The 21,677-nt window shown below is 44.5% G+C and overlaps 1 protein-coding gene across 1 annotated transcript; it reads left to right on the top strand.

Moving 5' to 3' along the window:
* The first annotated feature begins 342 nt into the window (after window positions 1-342).
* cpxm1b (carboxypeptidase X (M14 family), member 1b) lies at window positions 343-19,203 on the top strand. The gene is made up of 13 exons (XM_076291589.1): window positions 343-823; window positions 5,482-5,591; window positions 6,607-6,746; window positions 7,089-7,173; window positions 7,774-7,924; window positions 8,178-8,266; window positions 10,584-10,707; window positions 14,759-14,955; window positions 15,180-15,359; window positions 15,459-15,753; window positions 16,095-16,234; window positions 18,099-18,201; window positions 18,417-19,203. Exons 1-13 carry the CDS (start codon window positions 409-411, stop codon window positions 18,722-18,724), a joined length of 2,337 nt encoding a protein of 778 aa, XP_076147704.1. The 5' UTR covers window positions 343-408; the 3' UTR covers window positions 18,725-19,203.
* Window positions 19,204-21,677: the final 2,474 nt, after the last annotated feature.

The raw sequence follows: 21,677 nt of genomic DNA, 5'->3' as shown, positions 1-21,677 counted from the left end.
TGTAGGCTGTAGTACATTGCACACTATCGTCTCCAGCAGAGGGTGCACTTTCAGTACTTATTGTTGTGTCTGTCCGGTTGTGCGGTAACCAGGCGCATAGATCCAAAATATTGTTTAGAAATAAGATTACATTATTAAGCCCTTTAAACAAATAGAAATAGACAAATCACACAATAGAAAAGAAATAGAAAAACACACATGCTTTCATATTAGCCTACATATAATGAAATGTTTTAACATTTACCAGCGTTCCATCTGTTCTGGGTATTACGGCAAAAGTTTGTCCGTAGTCTACTCCCTAAACTTGTCTGCGCATGCTATCGACGAATTACGGGGTTTGGCCAATTATGAGGACTTGAGAATCTGCACAATAGTCAGATTTTCGTTCTGATTTTGCACGAATGAGACATGGCTTTTGTGTTATTTTCTACTTTTGCTCTTATATGCATTACGCGATTATCTAGTTGTGGTAATGTTTCATTGGTCTATTCGGAAAGCCAGGACCGCACAAACGGCACCGGCATATCAAACAACAGTAGTAGACCTACTACCTTGGCTCCTGTATTGACGACCACCTTCATCCCAACTACCAAGCCAACCGATGATACTAAAATAGTCACCGCAGTTAAAACAGAAACGACAACTATAGGAGGTTCCAAATGGTCAAATGCAAAAACTACTACTACTACTGCAAAGACTGAAACAAAGAGCAACACGTCCAGTACTGTGCATTTTACCACCGAAGACTTGAATGAGAAAATCGACAAAAACGTGGAAAGGAGAGTATGGAACAAAGCCGAAGACAATGAGCCACCTGAGTTAGGTGAGAAATGAATTAGGCTTTCTGCCTGTGAGCTAAATTTAGGCTAACGGTCCTTCAAACACAATGTCAAAATGTATTTGAATAGATGTGGTTTATTTGTATTGACGCTGTTATTAACTGACCTATTCCATAAGTAATTTGTTAAAGTGGAAGTGCATGATGCATGTTGACCCATGTTGTCTGTTTTTAAACATCGCGCGCAGTTACATAATTCTGCAGGCAGACCAGGTTGCGTGCTCCTTTAATTGCCAGCTGTCATAGAGATTTCACACTTAAGATTCCATCTGAGGTCGAACTGTATGTATTGCCTTGTGTTGTTGTTATTGTGGTGATGCTTTTAATGAACTTTAATATTTCCATATGATCACTGAAACACGGAAAATGAAGCATTGCATGAAATTGTCAGGAAGCCGAGTTACAGTAGGCTAGATGTTTCTGTCTAAAATGTACAATGTACAAGAAATGGGTCAAAGGGGTGTGTGTGTGTGTGTGTGTGCGTGCGTGCGTGTGTGTGTGGTATGTGTGCGCGCGCGCGTAAGGGAGGGCTAATATTTCTTAGTTTATCAGTCACTGATGGAAACCAGATGCACCAGTGTGCAACAGGCACACTCATTCTATTCTCTTTTCGCCTGTGTGTATATATATATATATCACACATATATATATATATATATATATATATGTGTATGTGTGTGTGTGTGTGTGTGTGTGTGTGTGTGCGTGTGTTGTGCATGCAGGAGAGTTCTAGTGTGCTGCACTTAACCATGAAGGAAATTCAGAGCAATGTATTATCACCACTGAAAGAAATCAAAAGTATATCAGTTTAAAACAAAAGCCAATGTGCTGCCATTATCTGTTCTTCATTTTTTTCTTTTCCTCCCAGGAAACTGGTTGTGTAACATTCAAATTGAGTTCAAACACATAATTGTTTCCAAAAGTCTCATAGAGAGAACCATTGTAACCCTGACAGTTGAAATGATATTCTGAAACCTGGCAAAGCAGAATGTAAATACATCAGCTCAGACCTTGTAAATGTGAGTGCTTCCATTTGTATGCACATTTGGCCTTACACTGGGTCAAAAATCTGGGTCAACCCAAACATCCCATAATAGCTTGGAGATCCCCCCCCCCCCCCCAAACCCAAGTGGAGTACAAGTGAGGAGATGCTGAGTCAGCTCTTCTGCTCCACTTCAGACTCGGTCTGCCTCTCTGTCTGACTCACTCACTGCCCTGCAGGCAAACCACAGTTAATCCTGCTGTCTCTTCCAAGTTAGGAACTCAAGACTCTTCCTCCCTCCCTAGAAGCAAGGGTGTAGAACCAATTTGTGACTTGTTGTCATTCTTTCATTCATTTTTCGTCCACAAAACAAAACTTGTTTTCTCAGTTTCATGAGCTCGCTTTTGCCATTTTTTGCAGCCAAGTTGTTCTGTAGGATCGCGAGGAGCGCAAAGGTAGGGAAGGGGCATAACACCATGGTAAAGAAGCCCAAAGTTGTGCCCAAAAACCCAAAGCCCACTAAAAAAGCCACCACTGTTGGGAAGTCTACGCCAGCCCCCGTGAAGCCAAAGGCCAAAGAAACCAAAGAAATGCCAAAGAAACCAGTGAAAACAGAGAAACCAGTGATGCGTATGTATGCAGCTTCTAATTAGCATAGAGGTGTATGTGGTATGCATAACATGGACATAAGTATGTTATCATACTGTGTAGAACTGAAGGCTGGTGCTGCAACGTTTATCGTGCTTCAGACGGGGAGACGTTGTGCTTCTCTGCAAGCTTCAGTATCAAGCTGACAGCTTCTCTCGTGGTCTGCCAGCCTGCAGTTGCTGCCTAGAACTGTGTGCTTACATTTGCTTTAGTAGATAAAGTACTCTTTCACTAGTCATTTGTCTTCTCAGCTATATAACACACCTTAATCATTTCACTTTTTTTTTATAGCTGTTCACGGACAATTTGCTGACACTCTTCTGATCGTGAGGAATATGAATAAGTAAAGGGTAGACTAACAGTTAAGTGCCAGATATTGTCAAGTTTTCGGTTGACATTAATGGATATATAGTTGACAGAAATTTGAGAAATTAGGCTAGTTATAAGGAAACGCATAGCTTCTACAGGATTTACTGACTGTTTATAGAGTGTTTCAATCAGGCTATCCAAATAAAGTGTCAGTCAATCTGCTAGCCTATTAGTGCAGCGAGTGTTATGGTCTGCTCTTGTTTTTGAGAAGTATCATATGACAACATCTGGGGAGTGTGACTGGCCGACTGAACATGACTCAAAACAATGTGGTGTTCAGCAGTGTCTGAGGGCAGGCTAGCCATTTCACAAGAGGCTGATTAATGTTCCTTAATGTAGTGTCAATATGTAGCTCTACACACAGTTCATGGAGATAGGAATAAGATCGTTGGTAATGTGCATTGTGTTTGAAAGGTTTCGGCTATAGATACAGAGATATACAGATACACAGTATCTCTTATCATAGCATTGAGAGTTTGTGAACACTACAACATGACCTACAATGCCTCTGAAAATGTGTTTTATTTGTAGTTTGGCCAGAAGCTTGGGGTTTAGTGGAAATCATTTGTCATGGAATTTACACTGATAAGATGTGAGGAAATTGTTTGTTTTGTTTATTTGTTCCTCTCTTACATAACCTTTACTTAAAAATGTTTGACAAGGTTCAACTTATCTGGTTTGCCCCAAACTATTTTTCAACAGAACTCAAAGAGAACAGACATTCCGTATGCTGAGACTTCCTGTTGAAAGTAAAAAAGTCCCTACGTTTTGCCTTGCAGAGTCTGGGCTAGCCATCTGCAGAATTTCCTCCCCATCTTCCCTGGTCTGTTTCTCCTGCTCTCCCTCTCCCTGTCTCTCTCCCTCTCTCTCTCTCTCCATCTCCCTCCCTCTTTCTCCCTGATATCCATGGAGGGGAGTTTTTAGTCTGTTTTTCCCCTGTGTGTACTGCATGGCTCTCATGGCGAGTTTGGCTCCCAACTTCAGTTGGTGACCCTGCTCTCTGGGAGACTTCCTCTGAGGAACTCGAGGCCTGAATGTGGGGGTGTAAGGCCCCTTTTTCTGGAATCCACAAAAACGAGAACCACGGGGAAACAATAAAGGGTTGTGTGTGTGTGCGTGTGCGTGTGCGTGTGCGTGTGCGTGTGTGTGTGCGTGTGTGTGTGCGTGTGTGTGCGTGTGTGTGTGTGTGTGTGTGTGTGTGTGTGTGTGTGTGCCCCAAAGGCCAGTGAGAAGGTCTCGCTCGCATGATCCCCTCAGCTTGTTCTGTTAGTTTAACCCGTATTCCATACCCTAACATTCAAATGTCCCATTCCGGGGGATGTTATCCTAAGCTCTGGAGCAGTCCAGATAGCGGCAAAGATGGATGCTGGCCTTGCACTGCATGCCTCAGTGCTTCTTTCAGTCGGAGAGATGTTTTATGGTCTCCAGCATTGTGTCAACACAAAGTCAACCAAGGGTCTTAAGACCGCCAATCATTAGTTTTGGGCAGCTCATGCAGTGATAAGACCCTCTGCTTTACTGCACCGTGAAACCGCCTGCGCTTTTATTGCATATTAGAGGCTTATCTTTTAAGCCAAAAGTTGATTGCTCACAGTCCCTCAGGGTAGTAAGAGGGTACTACGGAGTGGGAGGAGGGACATGTGGAGCCAGAACCAACAAACACTGATAAGTTTGCACTCTTGATCCGTGACAATGCAGTCAGCTGAGAGATCCAGCAGGCTTCAAAGGCAAAAGAGGGTATTCAGGTTTTATACAAACACTGAACTGACAAAAAAAGGCCTTGGCTTTGGGGTTTGTGTATGTTTAGATGGCTGGTGGACCCAGATGAACTTCTCAAACAATGGAAGTCTGTCTGCCCTCTCAGTTGGAGAGATGGTAATTGTGGGACTTCTTTTTTCCCTCTCTTTTGTTGAGATTTTCTTTCTTTTCATTTTCTTTCCATCCTTCTCTCACTGTCTCTCACTCACTCAGTCATACACACACATGAGTACTTACTATGCTATAGAATGCACATGGACTCTATGTATATAATACTGGCCACTGTTCAGTGATTGTCATAGAGAAAAGCATGTGCTTGAGGTGTCAGTGCTTTCCTGGGTTAAGGGCCGTTCACAACAACAACGATAACACAAAAATATCGTTCTCGTTCATATGAATATCGACGTTCACACATAAACTATAACGATAACGACATGAAGAACGATATCTTTGGGGATCACTTTCAGAGCGATTTTGAGAACGATAAAAATGTAACAACACATCAGAACCCATCACATTTTATCCATCACATTCATTAACACATCAGAACCCATCACATTTTATCCATCACATTCATTAACACAAGGAGAGACTTGCTTATTGTTGGTCAGTATGGACGCCTTTATCGTTATCGTTATCTTTGTGGTTATAGTTATCGTTATAGTTATTGTTCTTGGTGTGATCGGCCCTTTAGACCTGACATATCAGAATGCAGGAGTGCACCAAGGACCTGCATTCTGTGCTCTTAAATAGAGCAACTCGTATGTCGACTTGCTTTCTATTGCAATTCAGTGAGCAATTTACAATAACATGGTGTTTACATTTGTCATACTTATCAACTTACAGTCATGTTCTGAATGGTCTGAATGACTCTCTCTTCTCCCAGAATGCCCTCCTCTCGGTCTGAAGTCTCTGCGGGTGAAGGACACACAGCTGACCGCATCGTCCTACCAGCGTACAGGGCTGGGACCGCATCGGGGCAGGCTCAACATCCAGGTGGGCCTGAACAGCAATGACAATGAGCATGCACAATTGATGTGGAGGAAAATGTAACATCATAACATTTCCACATGAACTGTATGCTGTACTGTTGACTTTGGAGTAAGTACCGGTAACTATGAAGCAGTAACTCTTCAGACATGGAGTATGAATATTCCTGGCAGTTTATTTTCTGTGATTCAAATGAGGAACAAATGACAAGAGAACAGTAGTTTCTAATGTCTTACTTTTACCGCTAGAAATCCTCACATTGCGGATTGTAATCTGTGTCTTTTCTTAGGACTCAAAACTGTTATCTTATGTAGTCGTAACATTCTGAAGACTGCAAATCTTCATCTGTGTATGTTTGCAAAACACTTTTCATTGCTAACCGTTATTGGCTGGTACCATGCTTGGAGAGAACACTACATTGGACTGTCTATACTCTGAAGAGCATTGGCTATCCTCTCTTTCCATTGTCTGTGCTGTGGTCTGCCAATACATCTGTTCCATCTGCTCCTTGTGCTATATGTACTGCTCTGCTAGGTTGTTTACTGTGAAATAAGTATTTGTCTGTGTGTGTGTGTGTGTGTGTGTCAAGTCAAGTCAAGTCAACTTTATTTCTATAGCACATTTAAAAACAACTGAGTTGAACCAAAGTGCTTACAAACAAACATAAAACAATGACAATGGTACAACAACAATAATAACATAACATGGGGGGGAAATAAATTGTGTGTGTGTGTGTGTGTGTGTGTGTGTGTGTGTGTGTGTCTGTCTCTCTGTCTGTGTGTGTGTGTGTGTGTGTGTGTGTCTCTGTGTGTGTGTGTGTATGTGTGTATGTCTCTGTGTGTGTGTGTATGTCTCTGTGTGTGTGTGTGTGTCTGTCTGTCTGTGTGTGTGTGTGTGCGTGTGTGTGTGTGTGTCTGTCTGTGTGTGTGCGTGTGTGTGTGTCTGTATGTGTGTGTGTGTGTGTGTGTGTGTGTGTGTCTGTCTGTGTGTGTGTGTGTGTGTATGCATGCCTCCTCTGTAGTCTGGTATTGCGGACGGAGACATCTACGACGGGGCCTGGTGTGCCCAGTACGAGGATAAGAGGCAGTGGCTGCAGGTGGACGCGCGCAGGCTCACCCGCTTCACTGGGGTCGTTCTGCAGGGCCGCATGTCCATCTGGAGGTCAGTGTCCCTCTCCATGGTCTGCACAGATTAAACACACAACTATTAACTCCAGTCGTACACATTGCATTGGCATATTATAGTTAATGAGAATGGCTCTATGCTCATTTGTGAGGGCTAAGTATGCATTCTGGGACATAATCTGTGACATACTGTAGCTAAGGGTTAAATCCAGTGGGTTCAGATAATCATTTTATTCACCAAACTGAACTGAGTTTTTAGCTTTTTGTTTCAACTAGACTTAAATCTATGCTGAAATAACAAAACAAAAACTAACTATATAAAATACACAGGTGAATGTAAAGCTAAGTAAATAGTTACAGTAGATGTGTTCTTTTCCAGTTGGGACTTTGTGGAGACTTACAAGGTTCAGCTCAGCAACGACTCAATCACATGGAAGCCGTGCATGAATGGGACAGATGAGGCGGTGAGCATAACCAGTCCTGATACACTGTGGCCACGTTCACACCACTATGTTATGTAATGCATTTTTCAATGTCAGAAACTGGACTGTTCCATGGGGAGGGACCCACATTTCTAGAACGAGGTCACAAATCACAAAGATTGTGCTGTCACAGAATCACACAGCCCACAGAGACCTGGCTAGTTGGTTATTCATTCTTCATCGTTAGCCTCATAGCATCATACTGTATTAGTGGATCATTTCTCCTTCCACACTCTTTTCCCGGGGCACAGGGACTAGCCAGGGCACTAACGGGCATGGTTGTCGTTGGCATTTGGGCACAGAGTTAAGTGGCTATTTTGGAAAGCCTGGCCTGCCTGTTGCAGTCCTTTTTTTTTGTGCCAGGCCGTGCCAAGGGAAAGCCGGCTGGTGTACACACACACACACACACACACACACACACACACACACACACACACACACACAAAATCTAATGGGCAGTACAGAAAGTGGAATGTGATTCCTGCTGTCTGAACTCCATGACCTGAACTGTAGAGTTCTGAGCATAGTAAAATCTGGTTTTGTTGTTAGCTTAATGGTCTGTAATGTGTGTGATAAACGTAGGTTTTTGAAGGAAATGTGGACACCTATACCCCAGTCTTGGCCGTTTTCCCAGAATCAATGGTGGCCCGCTACATCCGCATCAACCCTCAGACCTGGTATGAAAATGGCACCATATGCCTGCGGGCTGAGATTCTGGGATGTCCTATTCCAGGTATGACTGCATGTCCTACAATCACCCATTTAACCCCCTAATAATGCGGTCTGTCAAGAAATCAACCCTCAGCAACACCAACAAACTTCTTAAGATCTTAATCACAAATGACACACGTAAGAACATTCACATGGTTACACAATGGTTGAAATACAGATTGTGTGCATCTGTGTCTTTATGCAGATGATTGATTACTATGTCCATGAATCACCATGCAGGTCTAGACTTAACACTGTGTGAATACCATCCTCAGACCCAAACAACATCTACATGTGGCAGGAAGAGGAGGGCTCTAGGGACAAGCTGGACTTCAGACATCACAACTACAAAGAGATGAGAAAGGTAGGATGGTTGTCTTGAGAAATGCTGTATTGTACTACAGTTAAGGCTGAAATCAGCGGTACCTTATTTGACCAGTTTTAGAGAAATTGTACCCCATACCTTTTGCAATGTTGTCACTCACTAGCTTGACTAGAGCACAGGTCACAGGTTTCCATGACATCATGGCATATGTTTTAGTCTCAATGCCAAGCGTGTCTTGAGAACACATCTTTTTCTCATTTGCGTTCACTGCATGCAGCAGCTGTGTTTGATGTAGGTATTTTAAACAGATAGTATGTCTCTAAGTACTTCACGGATGAGAGAGACTGTTTGGCACATCTTAAAAACAACAGTGAGTGAGGAAGACATGCGTGAAATGTGAAAACTGCACTTTAAGCCATTTTCAGTTAAGTTACAAAAAGTCTCAAATTCTGCTTTCTAAGAATCCAGGACTCAACCCATTTTGAGATTTAGGTGTTCTTCTAAAAAGCAGACTCACATGGAAAGGAAATGTACCAGTCAGACGGTCACATTGTTAACTTGGCACAGAAAGCTCCACTCCTCGACAGCTTTAAGTCGTGGAGTTCTTGGCCTCCATCTTGTCCATTGATTCCATATCTCAGACAGGCTGTTGCACACTTGCACAGTTGCTGACTAATACAGAAAAAAAAAAGAAAAGAAAAAAACACCACAGCAATGCCAAGATCGCTGAGAATCTTGTTGAAGCAACACAGTGCAGTTCTTTTGAAATTACGCTTCAAACTCATTCTGATGCTACACTGTAAACTATGCAGTATTGGCAATTTCCTTACTGTTTTCTCGGTTTTTGCTTCTTTTTCGCTGGCTCTGTCATGACGAATGTCTGAGAAACTCCATCGCTACCTTTTTCTAGCCGGTGCCTGGCGTGTATGTGTATTTGAATGCAGTAAAGCAATTCGTTACCCTCGTTATACTTCTTGACACTGAGGCCGTCGGCCCGCCGGCCCACAGTTGCAAGGGTGGTTTTTCCGCTCACAGGCGCTAGGGGGAAGCGAGACGGCCACCATTCAACCCGAAAAAAGTCATATAACCATTCCAATGACTCTGCTGTTAAATAAAGGTAAATTAAGCTAAAAAACTTGCATATTAAGCTAAAAAACCTGCATAGTGTGCCTTAAAATATGAAGAATGAAATCTCTGACGAGACTCCAGAATTCCAGGCATTGCACTAGGTAACATTGCACTTTTTTATTGGTTTTAGAGGCACTGGCTAGCACCTTGGTGTTGAAGATTGACATCAAGGGGTACAAATACCAATTCTTCCATCGTGTTACTTTAAAAGCCAGTAAACTCGTGGCGAAGGTAACCAAAGCTCCCAGCATCCTCCTTCTCCCCCTCCCAGCATGCCCGTCTTTGTGATTGGCAGTGGCACCCTCTCAGCCCAGGCCTGTGGTCTGAGGCTCCACAGTCTTTCCAGTGAACAAATATTATTCCAGCTCTGTCCTTTTTTTCCCTTCCAAGCTAGGCCAGTGCTACTGCAGCGGGCGGCTCTGTGGTGAGCTTGACCATCATTGCGTAACACTGAGTACATTAACACACACACACACACACACACACGCACACACTCACACACAAGGCAGTTGAGTCCTCCTTTCAGCCACCAGTGTCAGCACTGTTTTTATCTTTTCGTTCTATCTGAAAATTAATGTAGCTCATTTTGTACATAACATTAAATAAAATATATACCGTATTTTCCGGACTATAAGTGGCACCGGAGTATAAGTCGCACCAGTCAAAAAATGTTTCATGAAGAGGAAAAAAACATATATATAAATATATATACAGTATGTTGCACCTGAGTCACAGGGTCGGCCAGACTATGAAAAAAAGTGCGACTTATAGTCCGGAAAATACGAAAATGTACATTTCATTTTATTACATTTAATAAAAAATTGCATCAACAAATTCCAAGAATTTATTCCAAGAAAGTTAGAAGTAGTATGTGAAGTAGTATTTTACACAAGCTACCACATATACGATTTTACTATCTTTAGATACAAAGTGACAAATGTTTGGGAAAGAATCTTTAACCTACTCAACACCAATTAACACATTATACAAGTTTGATGGCAGATTCTGTACACAGATAAAGGACCCTATGCTCCCCTGAATGGTGTCCAGTGCATTGCCAGCCTAAAAGTATTAGTAAATTGATATAATATAATATAATATAATATAATTGACATAATAATAAATAAAATAATAAGTAAATTAATTACTAAAAAGAAACATCGAAAACACCAAGACTACTGGACCCTAGGGACAGACCACTCTTGTTTATGTGTCTCTCTCTGCCCAGCTCATGAGGTCAGTCCACGAGGCGTGTCCGGACATCACCCGCATCTACAGCATCGGGAAGAGCTACACGGGCCTCAAGCTGTACGTCATGGAAATCTCCGACAACCCAGGCAAACACGAGCTAGGTGAGAGAGTGAGCCGGCGCTGTAACAGTCCCACAGTTAAAGAGGAGCTTGGCATTGTGGGAAAGCGTGTGAGAGGGAACACAGCAGGTTTTAATGTCTGTCATGTGGAGATGAAAAGAAACGTATGTATGTATGAGAAGTTTGGTGAACTGGTAGCCAGTGAGTCACACCTGGACTCTTAAATGCAGTTTATGAGAACAATGCTTCAGTGGTCTTTCTCTCTGCGTATGTGTTAGTGTGAGTGTGCGTGCTTGTGTGTGTGTGTGTGTGTGTGTGTGTGTGTGTGTGTGTGTGTGTGTGTTTAAACACTGTTTACTCACTTCATCTTCAGGAGTCGTGGGGTTCACATGCTGGGCCTCATTCATTAAGTCAGCAGCTCTGTTAACTCTAAAACTGGTCCTGCAGCTCATAAACACTCACAGAGCCCAGATTACATATATGAAAGCACCAATGTCTGGAGCCGGAGGGGAACTGCACTGATTTACCCTCCTCTCTCTCTCTATCTCTCTCTCTCTCTCTCTCTCTCTCTCTCTCTCTGCCTGTCTGTCTGTCTGTCTGTCTCTCTCTCTCTCTCTCTCTCTCTCTCTCTCTCTCTCTCTCTCTTTCTCTCAAATTCAAATTCAAAAAGAGCTTTATTGGTATGACCATTTTGTATAGTGTTACCAAAGCAGACACACAAACAAAAACAGCAACTTAGAAAAGTAAACTTATGACTGCTAAACTTCAACAATAACACTATTATTTTATTAATAAATTAATTCATACATAAAATGAAACTAGTAACTAAGATTCACCATATTTTTGGTAATATCAAGATGAAAAAATGTGTATGTCAAAATTGAGCTATGATAAAAAAGGAAACTTATTAATGCACTTAAATAAAACTCTATCTCTCTCACTCTCTCCCTCTCTCTCTCTCTCTCTCTCTCTCTCTTTAAGCTTAAGGCGGGGAAGTGGGTACAGTATATCTTATGTGCCTCATGAGAAAGCGCTGTGATTGGTTCGGCCGGTTGACCCTGGAGTGTCGAGGTGTTTGCTTTGGCCGCCGCGTCGGCATGCTTTGCCCGGCCAGCGCTGGCAGGCAGCTCTGAGGACCTCTAACGCCAGAACTCAAAAGGCGCTCGGGTCCCCCGGATAGTGATGCACTGCAGCGGCAGGGCAAAGTGCCTGGAAACAGCAAAAAAAACACCTAAAAATGGCACACCGAGTGTCAGATTGTGGGCCATGCAGCTTGGAATGAAGCAATACTGCCTTTTTATGAAGCGCTTAAAAGTCCCATCTGTTTGTGATACTGTTCTCGTCGTGGAGTGATTGCTGGAAGTTGAAGCTTCCGTGGAATCTCCAGGTTTTTTTTTTTATCTCAGTCTGAACACTGGTCTCAGCCAGTGTTAACAGTCTGGGCAAGGAGTGAATTCTGATGTCTTTAGAGGGGATCCAAGTATTTTGTGGACTCAGAGACTCAGTCCATTTCATCATCCTTTACAGTGTCATGTAGAATGAATGAACCACCTCTCCGTTTACTGATATTCGGCTGTTTGACTTCTCCACGTGAATAATAGTCTGGCCGCCTCAGTACAAAACAGCTCTAGGCATACCAAACGTTCTTGGAAACATTACATTTTTCCTGATTATTTTCATGCATATCATACATGAAAGCAAGATTTCAGACAGAAGCCAAGTTCATGCATCCCTAGTTTAGTGTGTTTTGCAGAAATACAGAAAAAAAAAATAAACATGTGGATGTGTGTTACTCTGTCTTCATTCATGAAATAGCAAAGTACCTGTTCCATTTTCAGTTATTGTTTTCATATCCTAGTGCCAAAAGGCTTTCAGGAGTTCGGGATACATGCAAAGACTGTCTTTGTCTTGACTACAGAGAGATTATTTGGCATCATGGGAGCCTGCCTGGTGATCGGCCATTAAGCCCTTGAACATGCTTCTCCATTCTGTTGATAGATCACAACAGATATCTAAGGGAAATTATACATTTTAATATATATAATATTAATTATCATTATACACCAAAAAGGACCAAAACCTATTTCTGAGGGCTGCTGTAAAACCAAAAATGACGGCTCACTGAAAGCATCAAACAAACACGATACCTATTTATCATCATCATCCTCCTCATTGAGTGCCATGCCTAATAACACCGGTGATCATTGATTTCCTGCCTGTCTTCGCCCATACTCATTATTACACTGGTCGCGTCACTCCAAAGCCTGGTAGCGAGGCTGTCCAGGATTTTTTCTACCTTGGATTCTCGTCTCTTCAAGTTTTGCAGTTGGTCTTTCTGTCTTTCCAAACCTTGCTGCCTCATGGCACGCTCGAAGAAGATTCCTTGTCTTTTGCAGACGCTGTGTGACAGACTGCTCTTCACTCCAGCTCTTCACTCCAGCTCTTTCCAGCTTCACCATGTGTCACTGTATTGTATTATCTGCACTCTCCGTATAAACTACATTTCTGATGTATTTATTGAGTGTGTTTTTTCTGGTTAATGTTTACATTTTGGTTTTTGCCATTTCTTTGATATAACCATTGTCAAAGTTTTCTTGAGGTTGAGCCTGAGCCCCATTCTGTTACATATTAGGGACATTTAAAAATATACTCCAACCAGACTTTTTGTTATAAACACTTAGCCCACAAGTCTTCCTGGTAGAAAATTCACCAAAGCTTCCCTGAAAAGGCCAGAAGTGTTGAGAAGACAGCAGAACTGTTTCGCAAGGGTGTGTTTCGCTGAAGATAGTGCTGGCCCAAGCTCATCTCATACCTGTGGTTTCACGGTCCAGTCGTTCGAATCTGAGGCGCATTGTTGCAATTGTCTAGGGACCACATGTGTTTGTCATCAGTGCTCATCAGAAATGCATTGATTCTGTGGTCCGAGGAAAGGGTCAAAGTTCAGCCTCTAACTGTTTTGGTAACAGTGTCTACGCTCCACCCCAGAGAATAGCTGGTGGTGGGAAGGCTAACTAGACCCAGCTTTCACTGAAAACTCTGGGTCTGAATAAATGGTGTGCTTGCCAGAAAACCAACTAAAAAGGGGGGTGGGTGGGTGGGGCGGGGGGGTTGCGTAACATTCACAGGAGGCGAACCTAAAGAGGGTCCTTTCTGGGTGGGAACAGATAGAACTTGTGTCGCAGCTGAACTCGCCAGCGTGAAAACCGCTCATCATGCCATGTAAATATTTACGTAAATAAAGTCGATCTTGCTTGAACAGACTTGTACGTTGCAAGTTGATGAAAATCCCTACCGTGAATGTATGAATACTTTCTGTGGAGCTAAGCATGGGGGAGCGCGAGTGAGCAGGCATCTGGAGATCTATGGGTAGAGAGGCATGTGGGAGCATGTCTATGTCTGAGTCAGGCCAATGATGGTGCGATTACATCCTGTGTTGGTAAATGGATGAACCTTCTTAGTGCCTCTGGAGCCTGCTGGTCCAACTAACAAAACTGTGACTGTTTATCATCTCAAGGAACTCGGGGAAGCCATCTTGACCAGCTTTAACGATGGGGTTGGGAAGGGAGGCAAGGGCCAACCTTGTGGAGCTGCAATGGCAAAGGCGGAAATTTCTAGAAACTCGCCATGAAAATGCTTTTGGAGCTGTTAGAAGGAGGGTGCCAGATTTCAGACCCCTCTGCTAGCGCATAGGCTACTACCAAGTCGAGACCTGGAGCTCTGTCAAGGCTGAGCTGCCTGATGCCTTTTCACAATGAATGTGTACAAACACTGACCACTGGACACTAAAAACTGCCTGGAAACAAAATAGAAATAAATATGATGGCAGACTTTAAAACCAGTGGAATAAAGTTGGCCTAAATATCAGAATCACAATCACAATTGTGGTTTAATAGCCAAGTATGTTTGTTGAGTAACATTTAAGTACCAACATCTGGTGTGTTTACATTCTTTATGTTCCAAGCTCATGTTTTGGGGGGGGATTGGTGGTCCATTGGCACATGTGGTATTTGCATTTCTTGTCCATGTATGTTTTACCAATTAAGGTGACGTCAGTGTACAAATAATACATCTTATTCATGGGCGCCCCCTGCAGGTGAGCCGGAGTTTCGCTACGTGGCTGGCATGCATGGGAATGAGGTTGTGGGCCGTGAGCTGCTGCTCAACCTCATGCAGTACATGTGTCAGCTGTACAAACAGGGCGACCAACGCATTGTGAGGCTGGTCAAAGAGACACGCATACACCTGCTACCATCTATGAACCCAGATGGCTACGAAATGGCTTACAAGAAGGTTACACCTGTTCTGTTATCCTGTTTGATGTGTCCTCAAAGTTACATTTCTTAATAATTTAACTTAAACACATTTAATAAATAATTGCACCTTACAATTGACATCTCAAATACTCACACATTGTTTTCACATATACAATATATATATATATATATATACATATCGGATTTGTATAATGGTGAATAAAGCACAGCATACCAACTTCTTGCCTCTTTTTTCAACAGGGTTCTGAGTTAGCTGGCTGGGCACTGGGGCGCTATAGCTACGAAGGCATTGATATGAACCACAACTTTGCTGACCTGAACACCGTTATGTGGAAAGCCCTGGAGCTAGAGACGGACAAGTCAAAACTCATCAACCACTACTTCCCCATCCCAGAGCAGTACACCTCCGAGGAAGCCTTTGTCAGTACAGTACACTCTCCCTCCATCTCATAGTGATTTCTAAGCCAACGCAAGCCTTTTGTTACTCAGTTTGTGCTTCTCTTGTTTGACTTGCCTTAGGTGGCGTCTGAAACCCGCGCAGTCATTAACTGGATGCAGAACATCCCCTTCGTCCTCAGTGCCAACCTGCACGGGGGGGAGCTAGTGGTCACCTACCCTTTCGACATGACCAAGGACTGGGCTCCACGCGAGCAGACCCCCACGGCAGATGACAGCTTCTTCCGCTGGCTGGCCACGGTGTACGCCAGCACCAACCGTGTCATGTCCGATCCAGACCGCCGCCCCTGTCACAACGAGGACTTCCTGCGCTTCAACAACATCATCAATGGAGCCAATTGGCACACAGTCCCAGGCAGTGCGTTGATCTCTTTGTTGTCCTGACATTTCTGGTTATTAGAAGATATCACAACACCAACATTAGCAATACCAGCTTGACTGAATGAGTTAGAATGATGGAGGATGGTGATAGTATTATTTTTACTACCATATTTATCTGAAGACTCAGTCAGGACGATGGAAAATCGGTAAAAGCTGGTAATAAGCAAAAGGCCTCTAGACAGGCTCCTATTGAATTCTAACAATTGAAGTATAAACAAATGGTATAAGGCTGATTCACAATACTCTCAATGGCTTTATGCCTTTTACATCATTTAGGGTTGATGTTTCATAATGGCTGACTTGACTTTACTCTTCTAGGCATGAATGATTTCAGCTATTTACATACCAACTGCTTTGAGGTCACTGTGGAGTTGTCCTGTGACAAGTTTCCCCATGCCGGCGAGCTTCCCAGGGAGTGGGAGAACAACAAAGAATCTCTACTGGTCTACATGGAGCAGGTCATCAGCTACAAACATTACTAGTCCTATACAAGACTAACCTAACACACACACTTACGTAAGGGATAATGTATAGAACGCCGGTCATTATGGGGAAAATAAGTCCCGACAGGGCGAACCAGACCCCGACGCACAGCGGAGGGGTCTTGTTCTGCCCTGAAGGGACTCCGCGCAAGTCCATTAATTCCGTATAACTGGACACACCTCGAAGGCCGTTATTCCGCTTATCACCCGGTTGCCACTGTAAAGCAAAGGAAACACGCGGTTCCGTTTAAAAAGAAGCTTACTAGTTCAGCTTGTTGTACAACTTTTGTTGGCCCAGTTAGCTTGTTTACAGTTGATTCCATTGTTGCGAAGCCTGCAACCAAAGATTCTAGAGCGCTGCAACCGTCGTCAAAGAGTTACTTCTACTCTTTGCCGTCGTCCTACTATGGCTGTTATAGTTACCATTCATAAGCATTGATATGGAACGGTGTCCTGTTATTCAGAATTAATAGCCACCCCACCAGCCAATCAGAAAAGAGTATTTCTTCTCTCCGGGTGATAAAGGGAGGTAACAGGCGGGCACATATAACTGAAGCATCCCGTTCGCGGAGTGTCTGCAGCAACAATTAGCTGCCACTATAATCAGTGGAACTGGCTACACCAGACGTGATTGCGGCGCACACAATCGAAAACATTAGATCAGTTTTCTAAAATTATTTTTACACACACGCAAATAGAGTGCTTCAGTTGCGGACCCTCTATAGCTTGGGCCTTACCATGCTCTCTTCCCTCACTTCCCTCCTCTATACAGCTGAGGCCTTACCATGCTCACTTCCCTCCTCTATAGCTGAGGCCTTACCATGCTCTCTTCCCTCTCTTCCCTCCTCTATATAGCTGAGGCCTTACCATGCTCTCTTCCCTCCTCTATAGCTCAGGCCTTACCATGCTCACTTCCCTCCTCTATAGCTCAGGCCTTACCATGCTCACTTCCCTCCTCTATATAGCTGAGGCCTTACCATGCTCACTTCCCTCCTCTATATAGCTGAGGCCTTACCATGCTCACTTCCCTCCTCTATATAGCTGAGGCCTTACCATGCTCACTTCCCTCCTCTATAGCTCAGGCCTTACCATGCTCACTTCCCTCCTCTATAGCTCAGGCCTTACCATGCTCACTTCCCTCCTCTATATAGCTGAGGCCTTACCATGCTCACTTCCCTCCTCTATATAGCTGAGGCCTTACCATGCTCACTTCCCTCCTCTATATAGCTGAGGCCTTACCATGCTCACTTCCCTCCTCTATAGCTCAGGCCTTACCATGCACTACCCTCTCCTCCTCTATAGCTCAGGCCTTACCATGCACTACCCTCTCCTCTATATAGCTCAGGCCTTACCATGCACTACCCTCCTCTATAGCTCAGGCCTTACCATGCACTACCCTCCTCTATAGCTCAGGCCTTACCATGCACTACCCTCTCCTCTCTATAGCTCAGGCCTTACCATGCACTACCCTCTCTTCCCTCCTCTACCTCCTTCTACCATTATCTCCACCTACCGCACTTTGACTAGTACTTATAACCTAGTCTGCACTCTTATGCTGCTGTTAAAGAGTTGGCTGGTGCAGTATTACTCTGCACTGCAGCTTGAATGGGGTTTCTCTTTCTGTACATTGCCTTTTATGCGTAGTTAACCCCTTAAAGGTGTAGGTTTTTTAACATTCTAAGTTCCACAACAATTAAAGGTTCTAAAATTCTCTGTTAAATTCAATGAACCCAGATATTCTTTAGAACGTTCATTTGTACTCCTTTAAGGGTTTAAAACACATTTTCTCAGATATGTGAGTCATCTTGTGACTCGTTTGTCTTGGATTCTTTCTACACAGGTACACAGAGGACTCAAAGGCGTAGTGAGAGATAAAGACACAGAAGCTGGAATACCGGATGCAGTCATCCAAGTAGATGACATTGATCACCACATCAGATCAGGTGAACTACCAGCACACACTCAGTCTTGTGGTTGTATGGTAATTTTTGAGGACACTTGTGAGGTTTTGGTGATTGTTAGTGCAGTGTCAAAGATGTACAGTATGTACAACACTGACTCATGGGATTGGAAATAAACAGACTTGAACAAAAAACTAACCCACCCACACAAAGTAAGTAAGAGGAAGTTAGAGTTGTTTATTTTTCTCTTGTTATAGCACCTGATGGAGATTACTGGCGACTCTTGAACCCTGGCGAATATGACATCACCGTCACTGCTGAGGGTTACTACCCCTCCAAGCGGCAGTGCCGTGTGATGTACGACCACTACCCCACCATCTGCGACTTCCGCCTTACCAAGACCCCCAAGGAGCGGCTGCGTGAGATAATCGCCAAGGGTGGCAAGATCCCCAAGGACTTGATGCTGAGACTACGGCAGCTACGCCTGCGCAAACTCCGCACCACCACCAAAGCCCTCAACCGCCGACGGGAATCACAGCGCCGGGCTCGGCAGACCCAACACTAGGCAGCCAAGTGACCTCTGGCCCAAGCTTCGGGCCAGTAATCTAGTGAACAAACGGGTTGCCATTCTAGGCAACAGTGTGCTTTTAAATGCAAAAGGGAGATCAATGTGTTTAGACTTACATTTAGTCTTGTTCTCAGGGTTAGGCAGAACATGATAGGCCTATTTTTGCTTTTTGACATAGTGGTCTTGGAACAATGTGGGGTCTTATTTTTTGCTGTGGTAGTCCAACACATTGTGATACTTTTGTTATTCAAACTCAAATCCAAAGACAGATGTTCACTATGCTAAAAAGAGTGAGTGAGAGCGAAAGGATAATCAAATTGTTATAAATAGAAATAAAATTGACTCAGCCTACCAATGACCACAAACGTAAGCTCATGTTGCTGGCAAATGGGGAAAAGATAGCAAACTACATAACTAACAAAAAGTCAGTCTGGAACTGACACTGTATCTACATTAAAATGAAATATTTCACCTACCTCACTGGCTTCTGAAATTATTCTATAGTTGATGTTGGCCTAGCCCTGCAGCCTGCATAGCACACATTTGAATCTGAGATATTTGCTGCCATCTTGTGCTCACTTATAATGACCAAACCTTGCATATTTCACTGCAGTGTGCCTTATCAGAGAAGTTTTAATTATATCATATACACCTTGGTATAATATTATGCAGGCTTACCCAGTGTCCATGTTTAAAATCATTCTAATCACAATTATGCTGTTAAAGGCACACTATGCAGGTTTTTTAGCTTAATATGCAAGTTTTTTAGCTTAATTTACCTTCATTTAACAGCTTCAGAGTCATTGGAATGGTTATATGACTTTTTTCGGGTTGAATGGTGGCCGTCTCGCTTCCCCCTAGCGCCTGTGAGCGGAAAAAACACCCTTGCAACTGCGGGCCGACGGCCTCAGTGTCAGGAAGTATAATGAATTGCTTTACTGCATTCGAATACACATACACGCCAGGCACCGGCTAGAAAAAGGTAGCGATGGAGTTTCTCAGACATTCGTCATGACAGAGCCAGCGAAAAAGAAGCAAAAACCGAGAAAACAGTAAGGAAATTGCCAATACTGCATAGTTTAGGCCTACCTTTAACCTCACTTTATGACAAAACATATTGTAACAAACTGCACAGTTGTCTCAGAATGGTTTTTATTGGTTACGCACCAAAACACACAAACACATAATTCCGGGCCAGACCTGGCCCTTATGCTCCAGCACTAAACATCTATCTGAGGCTGTATCTAAAACACACACCAATCAACCCTAGTTATGAACAATGTAACCAGCTGCAAACATAAACACAACAGACAGGACATACAACGTTGTCAACCCACATGGTTTAGCACATGAACATTACACACATACACACACTGCACAGCATCATGGGAGCACAGTCATCAACAGCTAGGCTCAGATCATTATACAGCCCCCTGAGACTTAGTCACAGCTCCATTGTCATCAAGTTCCACAGAGTCAGTGTCAAAGTCTCCACGACCCTCAGCTGAGGCCAGGGGTCGATACGGGGCCAGTCGATCACGGTGTAGAGCCACAACTCTCCGACGCTTAATCAGTCTCACACGATAGACCACGTCAGACAGCTTCTCTTAGACATCGCACGGCCCGACCCACTGGCTAGTGAGTTTCGGGGAAATGCCTTTCTTTCTCTCCGGGCAGAACACCCAAACTTTATCGCCGGTCTGGCCGCGACAGCGCGTATCGTAAGCTCGCTTTTGACGTATTCCAGCTTCACTCATAGCCTGCCGGGCCAACTCGTGTACTCCTTTCAGTCTCTCGCGTAGCTGCTTGTAGTATTCCAGCCCTGGCTTACCTCCAATCTCCGCTTCCAGAGGCGAACCGAACACCAAGTCCACCGGCGTGCGTAGCTCTCGCCCGAACATCAGAGCTGCCGGTGTGCATTTCGTTGACTCTAGCACCGCTGTGCGATATGCCTAGAGCACCAGGGGCAAGTGTAAGTCCCAGTCCTTTTGTCGGCGGTCGGCCAATATGGCCAGCTGCACTGCTAGCGTCCGGTTAAACCGTTCCACCAGCCCGTCGCTTTGTGGATGCAGAGGTGTCGTTCTCGTTTTCCGGATGCCCATGCGCTGGCAAACCTCAGCAAACACCTCCGCCTCGAAATTCCGTCCTGGGTCGCTGTGGAGCTCTTCCGGTGCCCCGAACCGGCAGAACATCTCAGTGACCAGTCTGTCCGCTGTCGTCTGGGCGCTCTGATCTGGCACTGCATACTCCTCCGGCCACTTAGTGAAATAGTCCATAGCTACGAGCACGTAGCGATTTCCCCGCTCTGTGACTGGCAGTGGGCCCATGATATCGACGGCTACCCGCTCCATGGGAGCCCCGACTGCGTATTGCTGCAGCGGAGCGTGCGAGCGTCGCGTAGGGCCCTTCTTCGCTGTGCAGGCGTCACAGCAGTGAACATGCAGTTCAACGTCCAGCCTGCATCCCGGCCAATAGAAGTGGCTTCTCAGCCGACATGAGCTGCCCCCACTGCCCCATGCACATGTTCCAGTACACGGGCTCGTAATCCAGCCGGAACCAGCAACTGGAAAATGTCATATTGTCTATCGGGAGCTCGCCAGTGTCTATACAACAGTCCTTGACGTGCTACTATTCCCGGCCACTGTGAATAAATCGCTTTGGTCTCTGGATCGAGTGCTGATACGTCAGTCCATGGCGGTCGCTGACCGGCTTTCGATCCATGACCACACTCGGCCGAGCGTGGCGTCCTCCGAATGCGCCTTCCGGATCTCCTCCCTCGACATCACATCCACCGGCGACTGCGTGTCCATGGCCCCAGCTGCCGCTCTGCAGTGCTGTGTTGTGGTGTTGGGCTGCGGTGCGCTGTCTCCGGTCTCTCGATCACTGTAGCTGGTAGCGGAAGGCGGCGAGACGACATCGGGGTGCTGCTGGCGAGCGTTGACTCTCTCGC

This window comes from Alosa pseudoharengus, unplaced genomic scaffold, assembly GCF_046254945.1.
Source record: "Alosa pseudoharengus isolate Yale_2024_CS ecotype anadromous, Long Island Sound unplaced genomic scaffold, YU_APseudo_1.1 YU_APseudo_1.1_scf_19, whole genome shotgun sequence".
Classification (NCBI taxonomy): domain Eukaryota; kingdom Metazoa; phylum Chordata; class Actinopteri; order Clupeiformes; family Clupeidae; genus Alosa; species Alosa pseudoharengus.
The sequence above is the reverse complement of the archived record's forward strand: the minus strand, read 5'-3'. Positions and strand labels throughout refer to the sequence as shown.

Coding starts and splice junctions, on each gene's coding strand:
- cpxm1b (XM_076291589.1), top strand. CDS start 409: ATGGCTTTTGTGTTATTTTCTACTTTTGCTCTTATATGCATTACGCGA. Junction 15,754..16,094: donor TTGGCACACAGTCCCAGGCA/GTGCGTTGATCT, acceptor TTACTCTTCTAG/GCATGAATGATTTCAGCTAT. Junction 18,202..18,416: donor TGATCACCACATCAGATCAG/GTGAACTACCAG, acceptor CTCTTGTTATAG/CACCTGATGGAGATTACTGG.